Genomic DNA, 26367 nt, shown 5'->3' with positions numbered 1-26367 from the left:
GTATGTAATTGCTATGTAAGTAAGGTTGTAAATGTGTATATTATATGAAAATATCCCTTTGAATTTATTACAGCTTATTTAAACCAACCAATTATACATATGTAAATCCAGGCAACACTGAGAGTACCAATGCCAAGGGAGGAATGGACATGTATTGTAATATTACCAACAACAAAGAAATGAGGAAGGGAGACCTATGGAAAAATAATACGCAGTTAACTCAAGATTCAGATTTTAATCTGCTTAGTGTAAATGATATTTTTTCTGCTTATGGAAATGGAATTGAAAAAGCACAGTCATTTCCTTCTGTTTCAAAGACTTTTAGGATGGAAGGTAAATTACACATTTTCTCTGTAATTTTTCGCTACAAAGGTATTTACAACACTGGCTTCATGAATATACATTATTCATAGTTATTGCATGAACAAAACTGTAGATGGAGTCAAGAAATACACAACAATCTGCTTGAGTAATATAAAGTAAGGAACATAGTCATATTCATATAGAAGGTCAGAAGCAAATTAGAAAAAAAAGATGTGAATCACAGAAAGGAACACCTAAGCCAGATAAGACAGAAGTAATTATAATGTGGTGGATTAAATGCATGTCTCAAAGAGCTTAGTACTCTGCTATTTTTGAGGTCAGCCATGGGAACTGATGAAAAGAAAGCTATGCATTGTTCTTTCACATCTTCCTCTTCTGCTCCTCCGCATCAAATTTCGTCTGCATATACTACAGTGAAAAATTTCTTCAGCATGTCACAAGCCATCCTTCTTCTTTCTTCCCACACTGGAAAGAAGGGCCTATAGGTAATTTGAAGGTAAATGAGGGCAAGATATAAGTCTGCACTTCCAAAGAGCAGTGGTAGTCAACATGGTGTCCTCCAGATGAAGTTGGACTACAGTTCCCATCATCTCTGATCATTGACCATGGCCATCTGTCATGGATACTTTAGCTGAGATTCCTGCATTGCAGGGGGCTGGACTAGATGACTCTTGGGGTTCCTTCCAACTGTAAGCTTCTATGATTGACCATGTTGGCTAGGGCTGATGGGATCTGGAATCCAAAAATGTCTAGAGGGCCATAGAGTCCCCATCTCTGATGTACCAAACCTTATTGCCCCGGCCCTCATTGCTAGACAAGGGACTTAAACTCTCAGTGCAGTTTGTGCCAAAGTCTTTAAAGACAAGGCACAGGTTACAAGATTTAGCAGATGTAAAGGAGGTACACATACATGGCTCTTGCAAGCTAGGACATGGGTCCAGCAAGCAACATGCCCCTGCACCTTCCTTTTGAAGAGACAGATGGGCACAGAACTTAGCATGGCAAGTGATCAGAGTCCCAGGACTAGGCACACAAATGGGCACTCCCCATGTGTTTTTGGGCACCGCAACATGTGTTTTTGAGCACCGCAATCTCACACAAGACAATGTCCGGCTGTGATCTCACGCATTTTTGGGCGCCATGCTCTTGCATGAGAGCATGGCCCCCCCAAAATGGGAAGTCTCGGGACAGTTGATGGGTATGTGCGGACCATCAATTGGGAACCACTGCTCTAAGTCATTGTTTTGTGGATACATTTGCTGTATTGAAAGATGTACAGAAACACTGTTGTAAAGAAGGGCAGTCGAGAATTTTTGTCTGCAGTCCTCAAAAAGATACTGGCTATTTGCTTTCCTAGATAAAGCTTTGGAAGATTGCAGCCTTCTACCCTGGCTTCAGACAACTCAACTGGTGTATCTACGTGCAGGATCAGTGTTATGCAACCTTTGCCAACCTGGCTGGGGATGATGCTGGGCTTGCTTTTGGGGGTGGGGGGGGGGAATTGTAGTCAAAAATATCTGGAGGAAACCAGACTGATGAAATTACATTCTATCCTTAGCATTTTTATTTGTGTTTTTTATTAATATTGTTAATGGATGATGATAAAAATAAAGTTTCATTCACCAGGAACTACAGAAGAAGACTTGGTTTTGAGACCTGTGACTGAAATCCGTATCCTTTTATGCACTACAATTATGTAAAAGTAACTTCTTGTCTGTATATTAGGTAAACTATAATGTTTTTAAATATGCTTTAAGAATCCTTTAAAGCCCTAAACGGCCTCGGTCCAGTATATCTGAAGGAGCGTCTCCTCCCCCATCGTTCTGCCCAGACACTGAGGTCCAGCTCCGAGGGCCTTCTGGCGGTTCCCTCACTGCGAGAGGCCAGGTTACAGGGAACCAGGCAGAAGGCCTTCTCGGTAGTGGCGTCCGCCCTGTGGAACGCCCTCCCATCAGATGTCAAAGCGATAAACGTCTATCTGACATTCAGAAGACATCTGAAGGCAGCCCTGTTCAGGGAAGTTTTTAATATGTGACATTTCAGTGTATCTTTTATCTTTGTTGGAAGCCGCCCAGAGTGGCTGGGGAAACCCAACCAGATGGGTGGGGTACAAATAATAAATTATTATTATTATTATTATTATTATAAGAATCTTGAAAGTAATCATGTGGCTGGGGGACTCCATAAAGGTAAAGGTAAAAAAAGAAATATAATTGAGGAAACTTATGACTGTAGTAATGGCCATGGTCCATTGAATGAAAAATTAACATATTCACATTTTCTTAATCAACTAGAGTATGAGTATGCAGTTTAGTGGACCAGCTGCATAATGCTACCATAGCAGGCTCCAGTAGCACAACCATCATAGCACAATCATTATTTGGGTTTTCCCAACAATGAATAATGCTTAGGGTTGATTAGTAAATCAATATTTTGCATATGTTTTAATTTTTATTTCATTCCACCCCATATCTTTTTTTTCTTTGACATATATTTTTTTACATTTCTCCCCAGCTCCAACCTTGTTAAAAATTTTCTGTGTAGTTGAAAAACTGCTATTCCTCCATTTAATCATTTTCCAAACATATGTTTAAAAGTGGTAAATTTTATTTAAATTTGTATAAAGTACTTCATTGTGAAAGTTGTATCCATTCCTAACTAAATTGTTTGACTCCTTTATATGATTTTAAGCTGCCCAGTTTAGAAATATTTTCAAAGAATTCCCTTATTTTAATTACATTCAATCCAAGGCTCTGGATGATGTAAGTATGGATTAGTTTTAACTATGCAGGTTTCATAATTATTTTTACACTTACGGCCATGCATAAGGAAATGCCCGCTGCTGATTTCATACAAGTAGTTCCTGTGACCCGCCAGGATTCATGGTGCTTGCCATCAAGTTTGGCAGTCTATTAGGGCAGGGCAGGGCTCTGGTTCCAACCAGAGGACTGAATCCAAAAGTAGCTTGGGGAAAGTTATCCACCTATAAAATCACCTGACACGCCATATGACTCCAACTTCAGTTTGTGACTGCAAAAGAACATTATAGCCATGGCTTCAACTACAGTGGAGAAATCTTCCTTTGTTTGCAGGCAAAGAAAGAGTTTGGTGTTCATCTAGAGTGTGCCTTCCCCATTTGTCCTTTGCAGCAGCCATACCTTGAACTTTCCTGCACCTGGTGTGGCTTATGAAAAATGACTTGGCAGACTGACCTCTGAGGTCTGGTACGCCTAAGTAGCTCAGCAGTCCAGAGTTTCCCCACAACCAGTGGTGACTGATGCCCACTGGGACACACATATGGCAGAAGGCAGGAAGGCCAATAATAGGCAGAGCTAATGACAAATGGAGCCAAGGAATTCTAGTTTTGACTCATTCTCCTCCATGCTGAGGAGGGCAACCCTGAGACTGAGGCAGAAGCTGCCACAGGCAGTGCTACCCGCAGACCAATTTTAAGTTGGAAAATAGACAGGTAGGGACCTACTAAAGGCAGACTGAGATTTGTGGGGCCCTAATGGACCAGCCTCCACAGCTCACCACTTCCTAAGGGCTCAATGAACGTCTTGTTCTTGCTGCTTGCCTTGGATCCTAGGGAAAAAAGAGAATATTTGCTCAGTTGCCGGATTCTTTGGCTTGATATAATAACAAATATAACATAAACCCTTATGGCTGCAATCCTGTGCAGTTTTATCTGGGAGTAAGCCACATTGAACCCAGTGGGACGTGGTCTGGATAGATATGCATAGGGTTAGGCAAAGGTAAAGGGACCCCTGACCATTAAGTCCAGTCATGACCGACTTTGGGGTTGCGGCGCTCATCTCGCTTTATTGGCCGAGGGAGCCGGCGTACAGCTTCTGGATCATGCGGCCAGCATGACTAAGCCGCTTCTAGCAAACCAGAGCAGTGCACGGAAACACCGTTTACCTTCCCGCCGGAGCAGTACCTATTTATCTACCAGTACTTGCACTTTGACATGCTTTCGAACTGGCAGGGTTGGCAGGGTTAGATGCATAGGGTTAGATTGCACAATTGCAATCCTGTGCACACTTAAATTGGGAGAAAGCTTCACCAAACACAGTGGGAGTTAATTTCTGAATAAATATGTGTATGATTGCACTGCAAGATATGATGGCATTTGTTGAGCATGTTACTTAACTAAAATATGTAGAACTGGAGTTTCCAAATCTCTGCGGTGTTCTTAATTTAGGCGATAACTAAAGCATTAACTAGAATGGGGTTACTATAAAGCAGGTATGGGGAATCCATTGCCGTCCATATGTTGTTGGACTACAACCCACATCACCGCTGGTCCCTGGGGCTGATGGGAATTGTAGTTTTCTGGAGGGCCACAGTTTCCCATCCCTAACATACAGTAGAGCAAACCTTTTTAAAGCTTTTGGCCTTATTCTGGTAACAAAGTAGTAAATAGATAATAGGTTTATTCTTTATAACATTAGAACTTTGCACAAGTGGCTGCTTAAGCTACATATAATTTATGGAAAAAACAGATCATTAAGGGATGATTTGTTCTGAAATTGATGCTGAAGGACAAATCTTACTGTGTATTTTTAATGATAGACCACTGTCAAGGCCTATCATCTTCTATGTGCATGGCTCCCTCCTGAGACTTGAAAATGGGTTTTGTGTTAGCAACTCTACAGCAGGCTTTGCTACATAATGGCCCAAGCTGTGCCATATATTCTTCATAATTGCTCAGCGGCAGATCGCAAGGAAAAACTATTGCTTCTACTTTATCTTTTTTGTCCTTGTGTAAAGTAAAAAGTATTTGATGCATAAAAAAGTAGTCTTTAAAAAAATTGAACTTAGCTGTTACAGCATGTTGAATTCTTCAACTTTCAAATTCCAAAGTTGTAACATGATCTGGGAATTCAAAAGACAACTTGGTTAAATTAATATAATATAGTTTTGCTAGGCAAGTAAAATATGTGTAAGCCTGTATAGAAATAATTAAAAATGATTGCCAAGTACCTGCAATACTATTTATTTATCTAGCATTACCTGATATTTTCAGAAGGTAAATTTGAAATTTGTTTCGTTTTCTGAAAGCAGTTTATATGCTTTGACGTTGACATACCACACTAAATTTTGTCCAATAGCAAAAAATAATGGCAGATTAGAATTCCTTATACCCCCAAACCTATTTTAAACACCCCTCATTGAATAAATTTTCAAAAATTAAGTTTTACCCCATAAAATGACATGCCCTAATGACTATATCATTCATGATTTGAATGTGTGTGCATCAATACATTAATAAATAGTTGATTGTGTGCAAATTATTCCAAACCTACTTGTCAAAATATATGCACCTGATTTTGTGCTCCACTTACTATTAGTTGTTCTTTTCTAGCTCCTTTACACAGATAGAAATTTTGTGATCTGTGCGCCCACTGGTTCTGGAAAAACTGTGATATTTGAGCTTGCAATTATCAGGTTATTAATCAAAGTGCAAATGCCTTGGTTAAATATTAAAGTTGTATATGGTAAGTATGCCATATGCTCAAGTTAATAATTATTAATTATCAAGAAAAAATGATAACATTATTTTGATATTTACACATGATCGTTTTGTTGATGAATATGGACACATATCCAAACAAAGTCTGTCACATTGCTAAAAATGGTTTATTTTTTAATTTACACGACAGTTGTTGAAGTTATTTTAGCCATCCTTCCAAACTGGAATTCCTAAATGTTCATCTGATGTCAAGACAAGGATATGGTCCTAACAGGCAAAGGCGTTGCAGGCATAGTTGGAGGCAGGTCACAGCCCAAGTTTCTGAGAAGGCAGGAATCTATGATGGCAGAGGTGTAATTAGGACTGGGCCAGCAGTTCTGTCCTAGGGAAGACAGAGGGCAAAGCAGGGCAAAAGCAAGGCAATGCAGTAGGAATCCGCTGCTACTACTCATAGTGACAAGTTGCTGTGCCAAACTCTGAGATCAGAGCTGCCTTATAGCTGACAATTTCCACAGTCTAGGTGGCAGCCTTGTATTGTATTCAGCCAGGTTTGCAGCAGAGTGAGGTCAGTAATGCAGGAGGTAAAGTACCAGGCTTTGTTGGATGCCCAGGTTCAAAACACGACCCCGGTACCCTTAAGCCCTGCATCTGTTTAAGAAACACAGGTTTCCCAGTATAACATGTAGTTCTGCCTTCAGAAGGTAAAGACAAGCCCATTTCATTGATTGATTGATTGCATTTAAATCCCACCCTTCTCTCTATCCAAAGGAATGAAACATACTGATTCTAACAGTTTGTAATAATATTGTTATGTTGTTGTTGTTTAGTCGTTAAGTCGTGTCTGACTCTTCGTGACCCCATGGACCAGAGCACGCCAGGCACTCCTGTCTTCCACTGCCTCCCGCAGTTTGGTCAGACTCATGTTTGTAGCTTCGAGAACACTGTCCCACCATCTCATCCTCTGTCGTCCCCTTCTCCTTGTGCCCTCCATCTTTCCCAACATCAGGGTCTTTTCCAGGGAGTCTTCTCTTCTCATGAGGTGGCCAAAGCATTGGAGCCTCAGCTTCACGATCTGTCCTTCCAGTGAGCATTCAGGCCTGATTTCCTTAAGAATGGAGAGGTTTGATCTTCTTGCAGTCCATGGGACTCTCAAGAGTCTCCTCCAGCACCATAATTCAAAAGCATCAATTCTTCGGCGATCAGCCTTCTTTATGGTCCAGCTCTCACTTCCATACATCACTACTGGGAAAATCATGGCTTTAACTATACGGACCTTTGTTGGCAAAGTGATGTCTCTGCTTTTTAAGATGCTGTCTAGGTTTGCCATCGCCTTTCCCCCAAGGAGCAGTCATCTTTTAATTTCGTGACTACTGTCACCATCTGCAGTGATCATGGAGCCCAAGAAAGTGAAATCTCTAACTGCCTCCATTTCTTCCCCTTCTATTTGCCAGGAGGTGATGGGCCCAGTGGCCATGATCTTCGTTTTTTTGATGTTGAGCTTCAGACCATAATATTGTTATACCCCACCCCAATCTCCACGAGCGGTGAGAGATTCTAGAAAAGTTCCAGGTGTTTATCCAGGGTCTTTGTTTCCTTTTGGGCAATGAGGTGGCAGCAGGAGGCCCCATTAGCAAAAGTGGTGATTCAGGTTAAGAACAGTTTCAGGTTAAGAACAGACCTCCGGAATGAATTAAGTACTTAACCTGAGGTACCACTGTATATACAACCTGAGTCAGATGGTGGAAAATCCCAGCATTAAACAGATACAGAGGATCCCTTACCTCTCCCATAGGCACCACAGACTGGGATCTAAAGACAGAGGAATCCTCCATGCTCCCTCTTTTTGTTACAGTCGGCCACTTTCAGCCCACATCACATTCTATCCCACTCCTTCCTCCTTGTCACTGCTAACCCAGTTAAACTATTTCCCTCCAGCCTATGTCATCCAAACCTGAAATCCTAAACCCTTCTTGTCTCTTGGAGGGCCCCCCCTCATTTTCTAGTACCTCAGTGCCTTCTTAATGGCTTCCTTGATGGGTCAATCACAGGCCATCACCAGTCTTTGTTCCTCCAATGTCCCACATTCAACTAGCTCTGCCAAGCTGGCCTGCCTCGGTAGCATAAGCTTAACCCAGAGAGCTTTCCATGTTTGGCATAGTTTAGTCAAATTTTGAATTATGGGAGACTTACACCCACAAACTCTGGCACCCAGAAGCTATAACATTATAAATGCTTTTGTTGCCCCCTGGAGCTTTATCCACCTATACTGGACACAGTTAAGGTTGAAAGCTATTTAGAAGTGTTGGATTTATAATAAAATTAATATGACTCGCCCATATGCTGTTGCTTACATAAGTAAAATTGCAATTTTCAAAAGCTATGGAGGGGGAGATTCATCTAGTTCTAGGACCAGCTCAAATAGGTACAGGAATGAATAAAGATCTTGACTTGTCGGAAAAGAGGGGGAAAGATGGGGAGAGTTAGTTTCACTCAAAAATCTTATCAGTGTAGGCAATGTGTTTGGCGACCTGTTTATTCATGTCTTCTATTCTCCAACTACTCACTTTTTTATAAATTTTTTATTGGTTTTTCAACACTTATTAAACACAAACAGTACACAATACAAAACAAACAAACACATAAACACACAAGTATAATTTCGAATCCTTTTTTTTCCTTAAACCCTAGTTCGCCGACTTCCCCATACCTCCCCTTTCTGCATCCCTATTTCCAAATTTGTTTCAGCAAATCCTCCCTTCTAAAATTATCTAATTTACCCCTTGTTTTTCTCTTTTACTTGATCATTTACAGCTGTAATCCTCTTTTTTTCAATAACCTCGACATTTTAGCACTCATTAATCTTATAATATTTCTTAAGATAAATTTTAAATTTCTTCCAATCTTCTTCCGCCATCTCTTTTCCTTGGTCTCGGATTCTGCCAGTCATTTCAGCCAGTCCCATATAGTCTATCACCTTCGTCTGCCATTCTTCCAAGGTGGGTAGTTCTTGCGTCTTCCAATACTTTGCGATGAGAACTCTTGCTGCTGTAGTAGCATACATAATATTCTCCAACTACTCTCTATTGTTTTTAGTGGCTCCAATAAAAGCTCTCTGCAGTCAGCGTTTTGATGACTGGAAAGAAAAATTTGGACCCATTGGACTCATCTGTAAGGAACTAACAGGAGATACGGCAATGGACGACTTGTTTGAAATACAACATGCTCACATTATTTTGACTACACCAGTAGGTTCCACAGTCCAATTAATTGCATTTGAATTTTTTTTAATGAAGATACTTAACTAGACATAAAAAATTATTTCGCACGCATGCTGTTTGCGTGTAAACATTTTCCATCAGTTTCTGATGCTAGGAAATGACTGGAAAACTTCAGAATCACTTGAAAAAAATATTTTAGCTTTATCAAGCAGTTTGATTAATTTATAGTTTATCAAAGTGTATTATGTTTGCTTTGTGTGGCATTGTATGAGAAACCTTTATTCCTATGCCAAATTTCATGTGCTCTGATAGTATCATTTATACAATAATTCATTTTAAAAACTTAGGAAGGAGAATTAAATTGCATACTTCATTGGATTACGGTGAAAGATTTACTGCTTGGGGGTTTGATCTACACCATTTCTAACATAAAAATGTCCTTAGCTTGGAACAAGGACCTACCAGAGTAGTCTTTTACTTCAGCATTGAATAGATTGATAATAGCATTCTTTTCATAAGAATAGCAATATACATCACCAAATATTACTCTCAGAAAATCTCATTAAAAGTTAACGGAGGAATGATAGTGGAGGACTGCACCATTAATATGAATAATAATAATTATTATTTTGTTTGTTTTTCTACTAGGAAAAATGGGATAGCATGACTAGAAAGTGGCGAGATAACTCTTTAGTTCAACTAGTGAGATTGATCCTCATTGATGAGGTAAAGTAATAACAAGTTTTTTTTAAATGCAAGTGATTGAAAGCAGGGCATTGTACTTCATATACAATTGTGTTTAACTCAATAGGTACATATTGTGAAAGATGAGAGCCGTGGTGCTACTCTTGAAGTTGTTGTCAGTCGGATGAAAACTATTCAGTCTTCTCTTTCACGTGGCCTCGAGAATCCTGACGCAGTACTTCTCATGAGGTTTGTGGCAGTTTCTGCCACAATCCCAAATGCAGATGATGTAAGCAAAGTTAATAGCATTTTATTTCTAGAATGCAAAATGCTGAGGTGTTTTCCCCCTATTCAGCTACACACACAGTACAAAATGAGATAAGCACCGTCATTTGTCCACCGACCCACAACAAACATGAATAAGCTAGGATTGCCATATTTCAAAAAGTAAAAACCAGGACACTCTGAAAGTTGTTGAGCTTCCCCCCCCCCCCCCAGTATCTATTGATTGCTCACACCTCAATGCTAGAGTACATATCTTGCATTCTGCTGGTCTTAGTTTCAATCCCTGGCATTTCCAGTTAAAGTAGGGATGGGGAAGCTGTGACACTTTGCTTATTTTGGACTACAATTCCCATCAGTCTGGGATATGTTCATGAAATATACCCCCCTCCCCAAATGCAGTACTAGACAATGCTGAGTAAATAACATCCCTCCTTTGATCATAACGTATACGGTAACAAGCCCTCTCTCACAGAGGGAAATGTCTGCCCTATCCACAGGAACCTTTTGTCAGTATTATGTGGTCTAAAGTACAGTAAAATTCTACGGCAATTATATTCATAACAGAGAAGAGCACATTGAATAACCAACACAGTATTTGTGTCAGTAGAACTTCCATGACTTAAACAGCTCTGCTTGAGCAAGTACGTTCAGGATTTCAGCCCAAGGCATTATTTTCCAGCTTCAAGCCTAACATGCTCTCTTTTCTCTTTAAAGATTGCAGAATGGCTTTCAGATGGCAAGGGGCCTGCTGTATGTCTGAAAATAGATGAAAGACACCGACCAGTGAAGCTTCGCAAAATCGTGCTTGGATTCCCCTCCAGTAGCAACCAAACGGAATTCAAATTTGACTTAACACTTAACTACAAAGTAGCTAGTGTTATTCAAACGTATTCTGAACAAAAGCCAACCCTTGTGGTATATATTGTGCCTTTCCCTTGTGATTGTAATGTTCTCGTGTATATTCTACATTATTAGTACAAACAATGGGTTTTCATGGGTTTTGTTATTTACAGTTCTGTGCCACAAGGAAAGGAGTACAGCAGGCGGCTTCTGTCCTAGCAAAAGATGCTAAATTTATTATGAGTCTTGAACAGAAACAAAGGTACCTTTTTATAAGACAAGCTTGCTTTTAATATCTATCTCTTTGTATTCAATCACATACCGTATGTAGCAAAGTTGTGGAAATCTATCCAATTTATAATGATATGTTTATAAAATCAGTAACCTCAGGGCTTGTAGCTTATAGGCTCTTATGGTGACAAGATAATGAAACCTACCCCAATACGCCATTTGTCACTAAAAGTGACTTTGCTAAGGATATTTTTCATTTATCATGTGTTTCAAGTGGCTGTTTGGAGAATATGAGTACATTGACGTTTGCTCTAGGCAGTTTTCCCTTGAAAATCTGGAGTATATTGTTCATCTATGATCTGCATAGGGCAGTGTCCATATGTATCTATTGACATACCCATGACAGGGATGTAGATACCAAGAAGTTTTTGCCCAGTTGCCACAAAATTGTCCTATAGATGCCCTGTAAAAGTCCACATCAATAAACAGAAGGCTGTTATTCTGATCAGAAAACTGTGTTCTGTAAAACCACCATTTTTGCTCCCTTACCCCATTTCACCTAACCTTTGTGCATCGAATGTTTATGCAACCTGACACTGGAAATCTGTCTGGATTTCAGTGTGAAAGCAAATACAGCCCACAGTTAGGGCTGTACAGATTTCTAGAAATCCCAGTTTATGACACACGTGTACATCTAGATGTGTCTCCGCTTCTAGCTCAGTTCCAAATCCAGGAACGAAATCTGGGCACAGAAGACATGTGAATATTTGTTTTATAAAATATTTTAGGCAGCACCTAAAAAAACAAACCTGGGTGATAGACCTGGCATTGCAATGATACAAGATCTGACATTTATTATTAAATTGGTTAGTTGCTTTATCTTGCCCAAAGCAACTTACAACCAACCGACCAACCAGCTGTAGGGATCTGTGTGTTCAACATCCTTCTCAGCCATAATGTGGGGCCCTGGGTATGCCACCATCTTTTAGACTCCACTGCTTATAGGGTTGTCATCAGGATAAATTAAGCCACCCTGCCCTGCCAACTGGAGCTCCTTGAGAGAACAGTGGTAGTAAAGATAGCTGAAAACTAAGCTGAAATATATTTGGCAGGGGAAATGTTATAACTCTCAGATTAGCCTTTGATATAGAGCAGCCCCAATGCTGGCTGAAACTTAGTAGGAAGTTGAAGATTCTCACATGAAGAATTATGATGCATCTTTATTGAAGCAGGTGTACTGACAACACATCAGGTATTAGACTGCTGTAATCTATTTTGACTTGAAGCCTAATTTCCAACAAAGGTTTTCCTAGATGTATATCCCCAGTGGCATAGCGTGGGGGGTGCAGGGGGGGCCGGCCGCACCGGGCGCAACATCTGGGGGGTAGGGTTAGGGGGCGCAAATCCACAGGTTAGGGGGCGCAAGTCCACGGGTTAGGGGGCACAAATTACTTGCCTTGCCCCGGGTGCTGACAACCCACGCTACGCCACTGTATATCCCTTCTGGAAAGCAAAAACATGTATTCGTGGGCCTTGCAATAAGGACGGGCAGGCAAAAGAAGAAGATGTTGCTGCATGGGAAGAGATATGAGGCAGTAAAAACAAGAGGAAAAATCATGCTCCTTCACTGTCCTGAATATCTGAATGGGATTGTTTGTTCTTCATGTATGATGAAGTCCAGTAGCATAAGACAGTTTTATAAACAGAGCCATTCTGGATATTGTTACTTGGGCCATAGAAAATTCTGAGTCCACAATCCAGTGTTTCCCTGCCCCCCATTTGATACTTGAACTTTTCTAGGGATAATTTTTATGTTTTGATATTTCACAAAATTCAGTTCAAAGGGTTTAAATAATGGTATAGATCTTTACTCAAGCAAGAAATATGTGCAATTGCTATCAATGGTTTTTGTATGGTGTTTTATTTATTTTTAATTGTGATACACATTCTCTCTCTCTGTTTCAGATTACAAAAGTCTGCAAATTCAGTAAAAGAAGCCAGACTGAGGGGTATGCAGTGTATACTAATTGCAGAAAAGTGGATGTATTTGTCCCAAGATGTTCTGGTAATGTTCTGGGTCTGATTTTCATTTATAGATCTCTTGACCTATGGAGTAGCTTATCATCATGCTGGAATAGAGGCATCTGATAGAAAAATCATTGAAGCAACTTTCAATATGGGAGTCTTGCCAGTTCTTTGTGAGTACAAAGCATATGAGAACAAACAGTGTAGATACCATATTGCAGTAAGAGGGATGGGGTTGCAAAAACCCAATTTGCAACCATTTCAACAATAATGTTTACAGAGATAATACTAGTTTGAGAAATAGTTGATAAAAGTGAACAGTTCCATGGAGTCTGGTGAATCTGCATTTTTAAATTTGTGTTGGTGGCCATCTCCACATCTTGCAGAAACAAATTTTAAAAACTCCTTCATTTTGCCTATCCTAAGCTGCCACTACTCTGTGCTTGGGTGACCCTGAATTGTAATATTTAGGGAAGTTTTAAATGACTGATGTTTTAATGTATTTTAAATCTTTTGTTGGAAGCCGCCCAGAGTGGCTGGGGAAACCCAGCCAGATGGGCGGGGTAGAAATAAATTATTATTATTATTATTATTATTATTATTATTATTATTAGGGAGAAAAATCTGTACTACTTTTACTACACCATGCATAATTTTATACACCTCTCTGATGTGCTCTTTACTTGCCCCTTTTCTAAACCAAGAACCTTTAACTTCTGTAACCTTTCCTGTTAATGAAGCTATTTCAACCCTCTGATAATTTTAGTTGCCCCTTTTCTGTAACTTTTTGAGGTCTACAATATCCTTTTTGAGATGCAGTGACCAGAAACATACACAGTATTTCTAGTGTGGTTGCACCACAGACATCACAGAACTTTCAGAACGATATGGGTGGGGACTCAAAGGAAGCATGTGACAACAACCAGGTTTTGGATGTTCATGTGTAATGAGAGAGAAAGATATGAATGGATCGTATACTGGGAATAGTCAGAACACTACAGAATTGTACTTCATGTCTGTTGCTTTATGAAACATCCAAATTCTTTGAAAAACATTTAAATGTTTGCAGTTACTACAAGTACACTTGCTATGGGTGTAAATTTACCAGCTCACCTGGTAGTTATAAAATCAACAATGCATTATGTTGGAGGAATGTTTCAGGAATACAGTGAAACGGACATTTTGCAAATGATTGGGCGAGCAGGAAGACCTCAAGTGAGTTGAATCTGTTATTTAAAGCCATTTTTATTATAATCGTAGCAAAAGTAGCCATGCATTTACAGAGGCAATGTTACAAAAATGTTAAGTGAAAGTTTTGTAGTTATAGTTGCTTGTGAAATTTTTGTTTGCACAGTAGAGTTTATTGCTGAATAATTAATATAGCCTTGTTTACTAGGAAATGTAAAGTTGACGCTACTAGCTTCAGTTTCCAAGCTGAATTAGCTTCCAAGTTATTTATTTAAGAAATATCGACCAAATATCTTTTTAAAAAATAAAACAAAACACAACCATCCCAACTCTACAAACAAAATCAAACCTAAACACTCTCCTACAAAAACCAACAATTCACAGGATATTCCACATTTGAAAACATCTATACACAGTATAAGTTTTATGAACCATTCTTGCTGTCTTTTGATATACTGGATCCACATCTATGGGAAACAAATTTAATAAATACAGAGGCATACCTAGGAGTTGGTGAAACCAGTCCCCACTAGTGGCACAGGCCAGCACAAAAATCACCTATTAGACTATGGAGTATACGACATATATTTGTGTGGTGCTGCACAGACACTTTCGTGGCGTGATCAAACGTGGGAAAAGCTTCCTGTCCTCCTTGCACTGCAGCTCAAAGGCGTGTGTGGTAAAGTGATTTCTTGTGGGGGGGGGGGAGCACCAATACAGTTCCCCTTGTGCAAGGGACCCTAGGTAGTCCTCTGCGTAAACAGGGTTCTGCAGTCCTACTCCCACCCTCCCAAAAACTTGAAATGCAATGAGCAAGACAGACAAAATTAGTTGGAAAGAGGCCAGAATCTCTTTCATTTTCAAGGCTTTTGTTGATAATTTGTTGACCACCCCTACCTGTCTGGAGTAGGACTTGCCCTCTGCCTTGCATACTGGGCTCTGGGAAGGTCATGCGAGAGCCCTGCGACAGGCCCTTGTGCTTACTTCCCAGAGGCTAGTAAGCAAGGTGGAGGGCTTTGAAAGCTATTTCTGCAATGGATTTCCTCATCTATCTATCTATCTATCTATCTATCTATCTATCTATCTATCATCTACAGTTGAACCTTGGTTTGTGAATGTCTGAGGTCCAGTGCCGAGGGCCTTCTGGCGGTTCCCTCACTGCGAGAAGCCAATTTACAGGGAACCAGGCAGAGGGCCTTCTCGGTAGTAGCACCCGCCTGTGGAACGCCCTCCCACCAGATGTCAAAGAGAAAAACAAATACCAGACTTTTAGACGACACTTGAAGGCAGTCCTGTTTAGGGAAGCTTTTAATGTTTAACAGACCACTGTATTTTAATATTTTGTTGGAAGCCACTCAGAGTGGCTGGGGAAAGCAAGCCAGATGGGCAGGGTATAAATAATACATTATTATTATTATTATTATTATTATTACTACTACTACTACTACTACTTGAACATTTTGGCTCCAGAATGCCACAAACCTGGAAATAAGTGCTCCGGTTTACGAATGTTCTTTGGAACCTGAACATCTGATATGACTTCCGAATGAGTGCAGGAAGCTCTTGCAGCCAATCGGAAGCTGCGCCTTGGTTTTCGAACGTTTTCAGAAGTCGAACAGACTTCCAGAACGGATTTCGTTTGAGAACCAAGGTACGACTCTATCTATCTATCTATCTATCTATCTATCTATCTATCTATCTATCTATCATATACCTAAGGTTATGATTGCATAAGTAAATTACGCATAAGTGGTGGTCCCACTGTACAAAAGAACCAGGCAGATAGAGATACCCTCCTGCCCAGAATTTTGATCTGTTTCAATGATTGAACTTCACGTTAGTTGATAGTCCTATATTTTTCACTGCCATAAAAATGTTTCATTACTGCCTACTCAGTTTAAAGCATTCTTCTATATATATATTTCCTCCCCAGTTTGATACAACAGCCACAGCAGTTATCATGACAAGGATAAGTACTAGAGACAAGTATGTTCAGATGTTAAATGGTGCAGATACAATAGAAAGCAGGTAACTTGAGCCATTTTTCTGTATATTGTTGGAATTACAGTCTAAAACACATTTGTTTATCTTGAAGAAATTTATCTGATGGATCATGAGGATAGGCCTATGGGGAAGCTAGAAAATCTTTATATTCCCAGCATGTGGGGAAATAGTAATCAACAAGACAAACAAAAATCCACACCAGCGTTTTCCTTGATTCTTCTATAATAATCTGCATAGAACGGAAGCAATTTTGTGTTGCAATCCTTCATATGGTTATATGCTTCTAGGTCCCATTTATATAATTGTGTGCAGTACTGCAGTGTTTAATTTGAAATTAGCGAACTAGAAGAAGAAAATAAACACAAGCACCCCTTTCTCTCTAGAAGGGTAAAGAGCAGCTTTAGAGATGATAGGATATGGAGATACAGATTTGGAGAAAGAGTCTAGATTCTGAGCCCCTTGTGCCTGCTTTTAATTAAAAATTAAAATGCTGGGAGAAAAGCTGAACAGCATGTGTAATTTGCTTAGGTTTGCACTCCTATAATAATTTCAGGGTTTTTTTGTGTAATTTCCTTTGCACTTAAATTTTGGCAAATCAGAAGCTTCCAAAATTAGAATTCACAGTAAAAATGACATTGTATTATTCACTTTGACTCAACATAGGCAATATGTGTGTGGAAACAGGTTTTCACACACAGAGCTCTTTGCTGGAGCTGTACTTTGCAAGTCCATTTGGATGGGAAATCCCAGCTGTTGGAGGCACTTATAGTATCAGACAGGTGATCAGACCATCCCTTAAGGGTGCATGTGTGTTGATATTCTTGTAAACAGCAATGAACATTTAACCTAATAAGAGAACGAAAATACATTTAATTGAGGCTTTCCTAAAACTTTCTTATTGTATTGTTTTACTACTGAGAGTTCCTAGGATGAATTTTCAGTGAAATGAGTGCTATCTGATTGGTGCCCCTCAGCTAATGGATGGCTCATTGATGTGGAAACTTGCATTGGTGAATTAATGATCATTGGTGTTTCACACACCCCTACCCTAAATCTGCTGTGGAAGGTTGGGAAACCTTCAAAACAACATGCGACATGAAGTGGTGGATAGTAGAGGATGAGTGGGGAATCACTGAAGGTTGCCGTGGTTCTCTGTTCTGGAGCTGGTAGACTCCGCTAAAATGAAAGAACACTGGCCTGATCCTGCATCTAGTCATTTAGTCCAGCATCCTGTTCTCAGAGCAGCCAACTAGATGCCTATGAAGAACCTTCCATCAGTGAAGAGGCACCAATTGGACGCAACCTCTTAGAAAAGAGCTTTCGAAACTGTATGTTGCGACATATTCGTGTGTTGGCTGCAGTGTGTAGATGTGTTGGGCGAATACTCCCCACACTTCTCCCGGGGCTGGAAAGGAGTTAAGTTTAACCTCTGGTTTTTCTAGTAAAACTGAATTACTGTATTGTGAAATGATGCCCATCTAAAAAGTATGTCACCAAGCTGAAAAGTTTGGAAAGCTCTACCTTAGAAGCAATAAAAGATCTATTGGGCTGGTTGGCAACTAATTCTTAATAAGGATTGCAATTTGTACTGAGCAGGAGCTGATGGGCCAGAAACATTTGCTGTGCCCACTGACTTGCTCCCATGTTAAATAAGCCCCAAGCAGATACCTTCCTTAATTGTTTTTACCCAGCGTGTAAAGCAGCAGTGTGTGTGTGTGTTTTGTGGACTTCTTCACTTATACATCTTCAGCTGTCGTCTCCCATATGCCCCCTGGGAGTGAGAAGCAGAGGTGTATAAGGGTAAAAGAATTTATAGAGCCTCAGCATAATAGAGGAGTGTGGTGATTCTTGGAATTGAGGGCTATTCTAGTAGCCAGATGGGAAGCTGGAGGTGATGGATTTTGCCTCCAAACCTCTAGTTGCCTAATCTATTTTAAGAATGCAATGTACTGCTTGCCACTGGAAGACTTTTGGTATGTTTCATTTGTATGCATTTGCTTTCTGGTTTTCAGTCTGCACACACAACTCATTGAACACTTAAATGCTGAAATTGTGCTCCACACCATCACGGATGTGAACATAGCTTTGGAATGGATACGATCAACTTTCCTTTACATCAGAGCTTTGAAGAATCCAGCTCACTATGGTTGGTTACTCTTAACGTTTTCTGGACTTCAGTGTTCAATTAAAATATGCTACGATTTGGCATAATAAGGTCTGTTGCAATAAAATAGTCACATCTTGGGAAATAAATTAGGTATATTGAGAAATTACAGGAAAGATTAGTGGCATCTTCTTTTGTCTTATATGAGTTCTCATTTTCAGTAGAGATTTTGGCAATGAAAACTTTTGAAGCCTTTTCATGAGTTGTGCTCAAATCCTTGCTACCTCATTTTGTCATAATCACATATACCAGCATCATTGCATTTGTCTTCCTAATATGCCCCCTTTTCAAGTTCTGTGCATATCTTATAATAACAGAGCCTGTTCTCTTAGTGCTTTCTGATGAATGTCAAGACTTTAAATTTTCTGTGTTAATATTTGTCTCTTCAGCTAGCTTTATTTTATTTTTTACTTTATCCCTTCCCTTCCCTACCCTACCCTACCCTACCCTAGTAGGCTACTGTGCCATGGAAGCAAAATGGTTAGCTGCAAGAGGTCATCTACGTAACCTGTAGCTACTGGATGCTACATCCATGAGTACAGTATTGGCTTCTGTTTGAAATAAACTGCAGAAGCCAGTAGAATCTTTCTGAGAAAGCCAAAAATGACAGATACAGGCATAGTGGATGAACACCAGGGAGATCTAGCAACAAGGCTGAAGTAGTGGAGTAGAGTATAGAGATACAGTGGGATAAATCAGCTTCATACAACCAACATGCTTAACTCTAATTAATGCATGAAGGCATTAAGACCATAGAGTAAGCTATTCTGCCAGGCTTAGCTACGTCACTCCCCCTCACCTTGGGAGGAAGGGTTACTAAACTCTTTGTTCTCCATTCTGCCATGTGAACCCTACCAGTGAGGAGGTCTAAGCTGGATGTTGTGTGACTTAAGCAAGCCATATTTGTGTTTCTGTACAAATGATTTAGAAACATTTACCATTTTGGAACATAAGTTATACTACCTGTCTTTTTTGCTGCTGTATGGAATAGCACATGAATCTGACCTTTGAAGAGTTTGTAAGTAAACCATTTTTGACATCCTAAAAACGTGATCTCTTTCTATTCTAGGGGAAGTGGGGAACTTTAAAAACAACTTAGAAGGGAATTCTAACAGCCTATATTTCCATGCTTTACTTTGCTTCATGTTTTGTGATTTCAAATTTCTGCTGGGGCTCTCTCACCAAAGAGTACTTGTCCTGAGCCTTGATCTAGGCATTCAGTGAATTCTCCTTTTATTATACCATATACCGTATTTTATTCTTTTCCTTTTTACCGAAAACCAACATATACAACATTAAAAACAAATAAAAACAGAAATTCACTAATAACTGGGTGCGGTATTAGAAGTCAGGGAAATCCTGAGCAAAAATATGTATTTACAATATTTCTGAAGCAATGGATGGATAGCGTTTCAGTGTAGCAGAGGGAAAGACATTCCACAGTGTAGAGTCAATGGTGGAAAATGCCTTGCAATATTCTGTAGGCTGCGGTTCCATGAGTAAAATTTCCCCAAATGATCAAAGTGATCTTATAATCAATACAGGGGCAACTGGTCTCAGGCAACCTAGTCTCAAGTTGTTCAGGGCTTTGTAAAAAGACTTTGAACACAGCCCAGTAGCTGATAGAAACATAATGAGCACACAAAAAGGTGGTGCTGGCATTTCACCTCCACTTGTCAGTATGAAGTCGCAAGTCTGCTTTTAAAAGAAATACAATTCACATTTATTAACCACTGTGTGACAAATCACTTTTGTGAGGTAGTGTGTGGCATTTCTAGTTTTCTGTTAAATAGACTTGTTTTTATAGAGGATCAAAAAAGAACATTAAAATTCAGAAAAACATTTCCTATCAAGTGAAAAGAGATCTATTTCCCCCCTGAAGGCAGAGTTTCTGCTTCTGCACTGATCCTACTTGCTGTCAACACCACAGCATAAGGCATTCTAGGGTGTTCAGCACAGTAGGATCTCTCTGTACATGGAACATCTGCTTTTCAGAGCTGTGAAAGAAAGGAAAGAAGTGGTAAACGGAATAGTTGCTTTGTTGAAATGCCCTTAAATGATAGCAGTTAGGACATTTAGCACCTTTCTCTACATCTGTTTTCACACTGACTTTGATTCTTTCAAGATACAGGTGAAGCCATTTTATTAGTAAATGGGAAAATAATCACAATAATAAGCTACTCCTTAAAACAAAGGTGCATACAGTATTTGTTATAGCCAACAGAATTGCAGGATGAAGATTTATCCAATTGTTTTCTTCTGATTTATTTATGTAGTAAGACACTGAAGAAATATCATTGGGAGGCAATAATATATTCTGCATTTGCAGATATTTTAAGCTAGGAAAACAAAAAATAAGGTTTTTTCTAAGCCTTTGCTTTCATTCTTATTCCAGCTTCTTATGCTGTGTGCTCATAAATAATCAGTGTATGGTATAGTTCATCAACACAAAAAGGACCGTTTCAGAGCTGTGACAGGAGAACAACACCCCCAAAGAATTCTGGGAACTGTAGTTTACCCCTCCCAGAGATACTATTCCCAGCACCCTTACAAACTACAGAATTCTTTTGTGGGGGAGAGGGATGTGTTTTAAATGTATAATACAATGAATATACAACCCCATTCAGCCCACTTAACTCCAATTCTGGGTGCTAATTGAATATTGTTATCCCAATTAGTATGTATGTTAGATTTGAGGTTGATTATATATCTGTGTAATATTTTATGCCAAAAAAAAATTGGGTTTATGTATACAGTTTGTTCTAGCTCTTTTATATATGTGATTCTTTTATATGTGTGTTTTTTGCATTGTAAATCACTTAGAGATGCCTCATAGGAAGTGATTCATAAATGAAATAAGCAATAGCAGCAACAAATTTAAGAAAGCATTAAACCAGATTTGGGGATTGAATATATAATTCACTAAATACTGAATCTGTATAAGCACCAATACCTTTGCATGGAGCTTATAGAAGTCCTGGTTGAGTAGCACCCCACTTTTGGTCAAGCAAGAATCAGCCTACTACTAAAGGAGACAGAAGAAGACAGAAGAACTTATACAACAAACAGCACAATAGTTCTGCACCTTAGAAACATGAATAACCCACTAGGCACATCAGGGCCCACCAGACACCCCATTAGAATTGAAGAGCAGTCAGCCAGGCTATGGCCTTGGATGCGTCTTAAATCTCAAAAACCCCTTTATTTCTCATGGCTGGTAGGTCCCCATATATGTTCATTATATAAATATATTGTTTTTAGATTTCTAGTGCATATAACAGCTGAGAGTTCTTACAAATTAAAGCCATAATCAAATGCAAATGTTTCCATTGATAAAGGTTTTCCAACTGGATTGGACAGAAGTGGAATTGAAGCAAAACTGCAAGGTTAGACACTTTCCACCATGCTTGAAAAGACCATGCATTTTACATAAGTTCCTATGTGATCTATTAAGCCTGTACATCCTTTCTTCTTTATACCATTTATCAGTAGCAGCTTTGTGCAAAGTTCAGGTAATACTCGCGTAAGTTGTTAAATAATCTTTTCACCTGACTGACATATCCATCTAGATTCCATTTCAGATCTACGGCTTTCCTCACAACAAAGTAAGATGTAAAATGAAAGTACAGCCATTTTAAAAATGGCTGAGATAGGCAGCAGATTACCATGCAAGGTCTTTACCATTTTTAAAAAAGTTTAAGCTGGGCTTATTTGATTTGTTATTGTTGGCATCCTTCTGTCTTGAGAAACAATGGAGTGCACATCTGAAGGTGAAGTTAAACCACTGGAGAATCTCAGTACCTGCTGTGGCTGCAGAAACCAGTAACTTGTATTTGTTGCCTCCCACTTCTTTTGTGTGCTGCAGCACCAAAGTGACCTCTCTGGGACTCAACCTTGGGCAGTGTGTATGGAGGTCCTGGACTGCCCAGAAGACAAGAACCCCCTCTTGGCCTCACTGATGTGGTCCAAAGGAATACATCTGGCACCAGCTTGTCTACAGGAGATGGCAGAAGGAGGCATACAAGATGCCATCCAATCATCTTAGGGAGTCTACTCTGGATTTATGTAGAGTTTACTCCTTAGCCCTTTCTTCTCCTCTCCTCTCAAGGCAGAGGAGGTTTAGGACCAGAGTTTTCCTTCTCCTAGATGGGCTACCTTCTCAGGTTGACGAGCCCCATCTGCCCCTCACTTCTTTCTGCAACATGTGCAGTAATCGCCTTCTTGACTGTTGGACCCACTATTATTCTTGCCTGCTCAATCTGCAGGAGCTTGTCTTCACATGCAGGGGAAGTCCCTAACTCACCAAGGGTTTCATTAAAATATGTTAGTTATTGAGAGCACAATCCAGCAAGTACTACTTGCCAATTTTAAACTTCTATTGATATCAATAGAAGATTTAAGCTTGTTTAAATTTCATATCAAATTCTGTGAGACCTAAAAGTGCTTAATTTTAGCTGGAACGTGGCCTTAGGTACGTACCAAACTTTTTTCCCTACATGTACTAACAATTATTTCTCCTACTTGAACAGAATTATGTTTGAAGAACTTGAATGATTTATCTGCATTTGATTTGATCAAGATGGATGATAAACTCTATTTCAAGCCAACAGGTAATACTTAAAACTTACAAAAGTGAGAAGCTTATTTTTTTTTAGTATTTAGAATGTTTTCTGGATAGGGCACTGCCTCTGTTATGGCTAGGGCCCTAGATATTTTAGGGGTTCCTTTCCTGTCATTCCTTACGATTTCCATGATAAGAGCAGCCTCTTGCTGACACATCTATGTTGCAAGCGTGTACTAGAGAAAATAGAAAATGGATTCAAATCAGGTGCATTAAAAGGTTAGGAACTGGTGCCAGTAAATACATGCCCAAAGGCTGTGGTTCAAAACACATTCAGGATTAAATTGTCCAACTAGTGCTCAAAGTTCTTCTGAGGATTGTGGAGTTCAGCCACAGAATTAGTCATTAGGCAGCAAAGAATGTGAAAGCTGCAATAATGCCCATATTGGTTCCCAAGATAGACATGGTCATTAGGCCAGACCAGACAGAACTGTTGATACTGCTGAAGTACATTGTTGGGAGAAGTGTCCCTCTGCCACTTTATGCTAATTTGAGAGCATGGAAAGCTCTTATGTCAGTTCAGTGATTTCATAGTTGTAAATGGGAACAATTTTTCCCTTTAATATTAATACTTGAAATTCTGTTATCGGAGCAAGCCACAGTACTGTTGTTAAATCTGCTTAATGATGTGTTGTCTCTGCTTTCTAAAGGTGAGTAATTAAAAACTGGTAAGTCTGCTCAGGGTTATGATATGCAGGGAGAAAAATGGATGGAACACTACACCTGACTCACCAGAGTGCTAAGTGCTTTATATTTCTTTTCCTACAGAAACTGGACGACTAATGGCTTGGTATTATATTGCATTTGACACCATGAAAAAGTGTTTTACGATTCATGGAAACGAGACTTTACAAGAACTGGTAATTTTGTTACACAAATGAAATATGAATATCGTGAGCAGAAGGAGGAAAGGGTTTGTTGCTGTTTCGTTAGCTCTTGCGCAAGCTGGTGGAAGGCATCTTGTAGTGTAGCATCACATTGTACCAGGCATACTAGATGAGGAGGGCAGGGATGGCTGGGACTTATCGTTGCCGAGTGGACCTGAGTGAAGCCTGACTCCCACAGGTCCATTTGTTGAGCCATGCCCCCTAAGGCTGCCGCGGATTGGCTCTTTTGAATCAGTGGATTTGGCGGGAACCCGTGAGCCTTCACGGTGGCCGAGGGGGATGTACTGCGCTCAAAGTAGCACATTGCATCCAAGCAGCAAGGGAAGCGCTGTGTCGGGCCGCAACCACCGCTCACCGAGGAGGTATGCTAAGTGACCGTTCTGAAATCAGGCGAGACTTTCTACTAGCAGAAGGGTACTTTTGGATCCCAGTTGTTCCATATAATCCCATTTTAAATTTATACTTTACATAGTCATAAAGACTTAAATCCTATGACTAAGCCTGAATCCAACCCTGTTGTGTTCCATTAGGAATAGCGTTACAGTGGTACCTCGGGTTAAGAACTTAATTTGTTCCGGAGGTCCATTCTTAACCTGAAACTGTTCTTAACCTGAGGTACCACTTTAGCTAATGGGGCCTCCCACTGCCGCCGCTGCGCAATTTCTGTTCTCATCCTGAAGCAAAGTTCTTAACCCAAGGTACTATTTCTGGGTTAGCAGCGTCTGTAACCCTAAGCATCCATAACCTGAAGCATCTGTAACCTGAGGTACCACTGTACCTGTTTTAGAATTTCTTTTATCTGTTTTTGTAATGGTAGATTAAATAGCTATAACCCAGCCTGGGACCTTATGGTGAAATGTGGTGAAGGGTGGTTAAGAAATCTTACTAATTAATTAATTAATTAGTCCATTAATATTACCACGGTATATTTTATAAAAAGTTCCTCCCGCCATTTGCCAAACTTCGTAAATCAGATATTGCAACACTTCCCAATTAAACTTCTTAAAATAATCATTTTACATTAGTTTTGGAGTGGGTACAATCCCCCCCCCATCTATCTCATTCTGACTTAATTTATTTTTCTTTGCTTGTTTACACTGATGTGGTTCTGGCCTAGCCACTGATCACTCCTTGTAGTCTGTACTGTATATGCTAGAAATATATTGTAAAGGGCTGATTTCCTAACCAGCGACTCAGCTACATTAGCAAAGAAACAGCGATTTGAATGTGTTATAAACATGCAACACCAGCTGGTGCAAGAGAGCAGGAAATTATTGTATGTGATTTTCCATAAGGTTTTTCCCCCTTTGCTATAATGATTTAATTTCTGACTTATTTATAGTGTTTTTTCCCCCTGTGTGTAGATCCATCCCAGGTTTCATACACATGAACAATATATGGTTTACACACTGTGGTTTGCATTTAGCTGTACAATTAAACATTGAACACAATAATTTAATCCTGGTTTGCAATCCTAGTTTTCAGGGCAACCCCAATCATACTTTTCTGGTTTGATTGTGCTAGCAGTCCTGAAAGGCCTTATGAGGTATCAAAAGTAATACTGCTGTGCTTAAAATATAATTTAAATATTTAGAAAAGGCCAAGATGGGAGAATTTTGAATAAATGAAAGAAACTATTGCAGGTCACATTGATCTCCAGCTGCAATGAATTTTCAGACATCAAGTTAAGAACAAATGAGAAAAAAATACTGAATACTTTGAATAAGGACAAGAACAGGATAAGCATAAGGTACAAGGTGATATGTTCAAAAAATAAAGTTTAATTTTGAGTATAGACCACTGTTGCTGTCCTGCACACAGTTACATAGGTTTAAAATCACAATTTCAAATACTACTACTGTAATTCCAGTTGCCACAGGAGATGTAAGAAGAAACTACATGTGGTCAACATTTGGCTGGGTGTAGCAACTACTTGTTCTGACAGGTATTACAATCTGCTTGAGAGCACCATGCCAACACCCTTCCTTTGCTGCTACCCCTCACTCATTCTTCAAAGAAATGGCAAAACAAGCAAATTACTGAAATTTCGCAATTCTTTCTTTCCCCCTCATAGTGCAAGAAGAACCTTAGTGCATGCTGGAGCGTCAACTGGTGTGTGTGTGTAGGGGGGGGAGACACACTGAAAGAACTGGACTCAGGCTGTGTGACTGCTTTTCGTTAGCACTTGTCCAAACCGACAGTTGCTACATCTAATCAACTTTTCTGCCCATGTGTAGGTTCTTCTTAGGTCTAGTGTATGAACTGTGTCTTAAGTTATTCTGATTTCAGCAGAACTTCGTTTACGTGTACTTAAAACTGGCTTCTACAATTAGTGACACAATAAGTCAAATGCAGTCCCGGCAAAGTGACCTGTCAGGTGCTTGATCATCCCATTGTTTGCTCCAGGCAAGCAGCAATAC

At 39.6% G+C, this 26367-nt stretch overlaps 1 protein-coding gene across 5 annotated transcripts in view; it reads left to right on the top strand.

The window, feature by feature from the left end:
* Positions 1-26367, top strand: part of HFM1 (helicase for meiosis 1) — a 51951-nt gene that overhangs the window by 6847 nt on the left and 18737 nt on the right. For all 5 annotated transcript variants that reach the window (XM_081914111.1, XM_081914110.1, XM_081914109.1 and 2 more), the window contains exons 5-22: positions 74-333; positions 1951-1995; positions 3016-3086; positions 5693-5825; positions 8894-9045; positions 9667-9744; positions 9830-9991; positions 10702-10902; positions 11001-11089; positions 13024-13067; positions 13155-13256; positions 14153-14298; positions 16205-16299; positions 18288-18421; positions 21778-21825; positions 22969-23049; positions 23829-23920; positions 25591-25697. In XM_081914111.1, coding sequence (XP_081770237.1) covers positions 74-333; positions 1951-1995; positions 3016-3086; positions 5693-5825; positions 8894-9045; positions 9667-9744; positions 9830-9991; positions 10702-10902; positions 11001-11089; positions 13024-13067; positions 13155-13256; positions 14153-14298; positions 16205-16299; positions 18288-18421; positions 21778-21825; positions 22969-23049; positions 23829-23920; positions 25591-25697 — 2040 coding nt within the window. The remainder of the gene's footprint in view (positions 1-73; positions 334-1950; positions 1996-3015; positions 3087-5692; positions 5826-8893; positions 9046-9666; positions 9745-9829; positions 9992-10701; positions 10903-11000; positions 11090-13023; positions 13068-13154; positions 13257-14152; positions 14299-16204; positions 16300-18287; positions 18422-21777; positions 21826-22968; positions 23050-23828; positions 23921-25590; positions 25698-26367) is intronic.

The sequence above is a fragment of the Podarcis melisellensis genome (genome assembly GCF_964234715.1).
Source record: "Podarcis melisellensis genome assembly, chromosome: 6".
In the NCBI taxonomy this organism is placed as follows: domain Eukaryota; kingdom Metazoa; phylum Chordata; class Lepidosauria; order Squamata; family Lacertidae; genus Podarcis; species Podarcis melisellensis.
The sequence above is the reverse complement of the archived record's forward strand: the minus strand, read 5'-3'. Positions and strand labels throughout refer to the sequence as shown.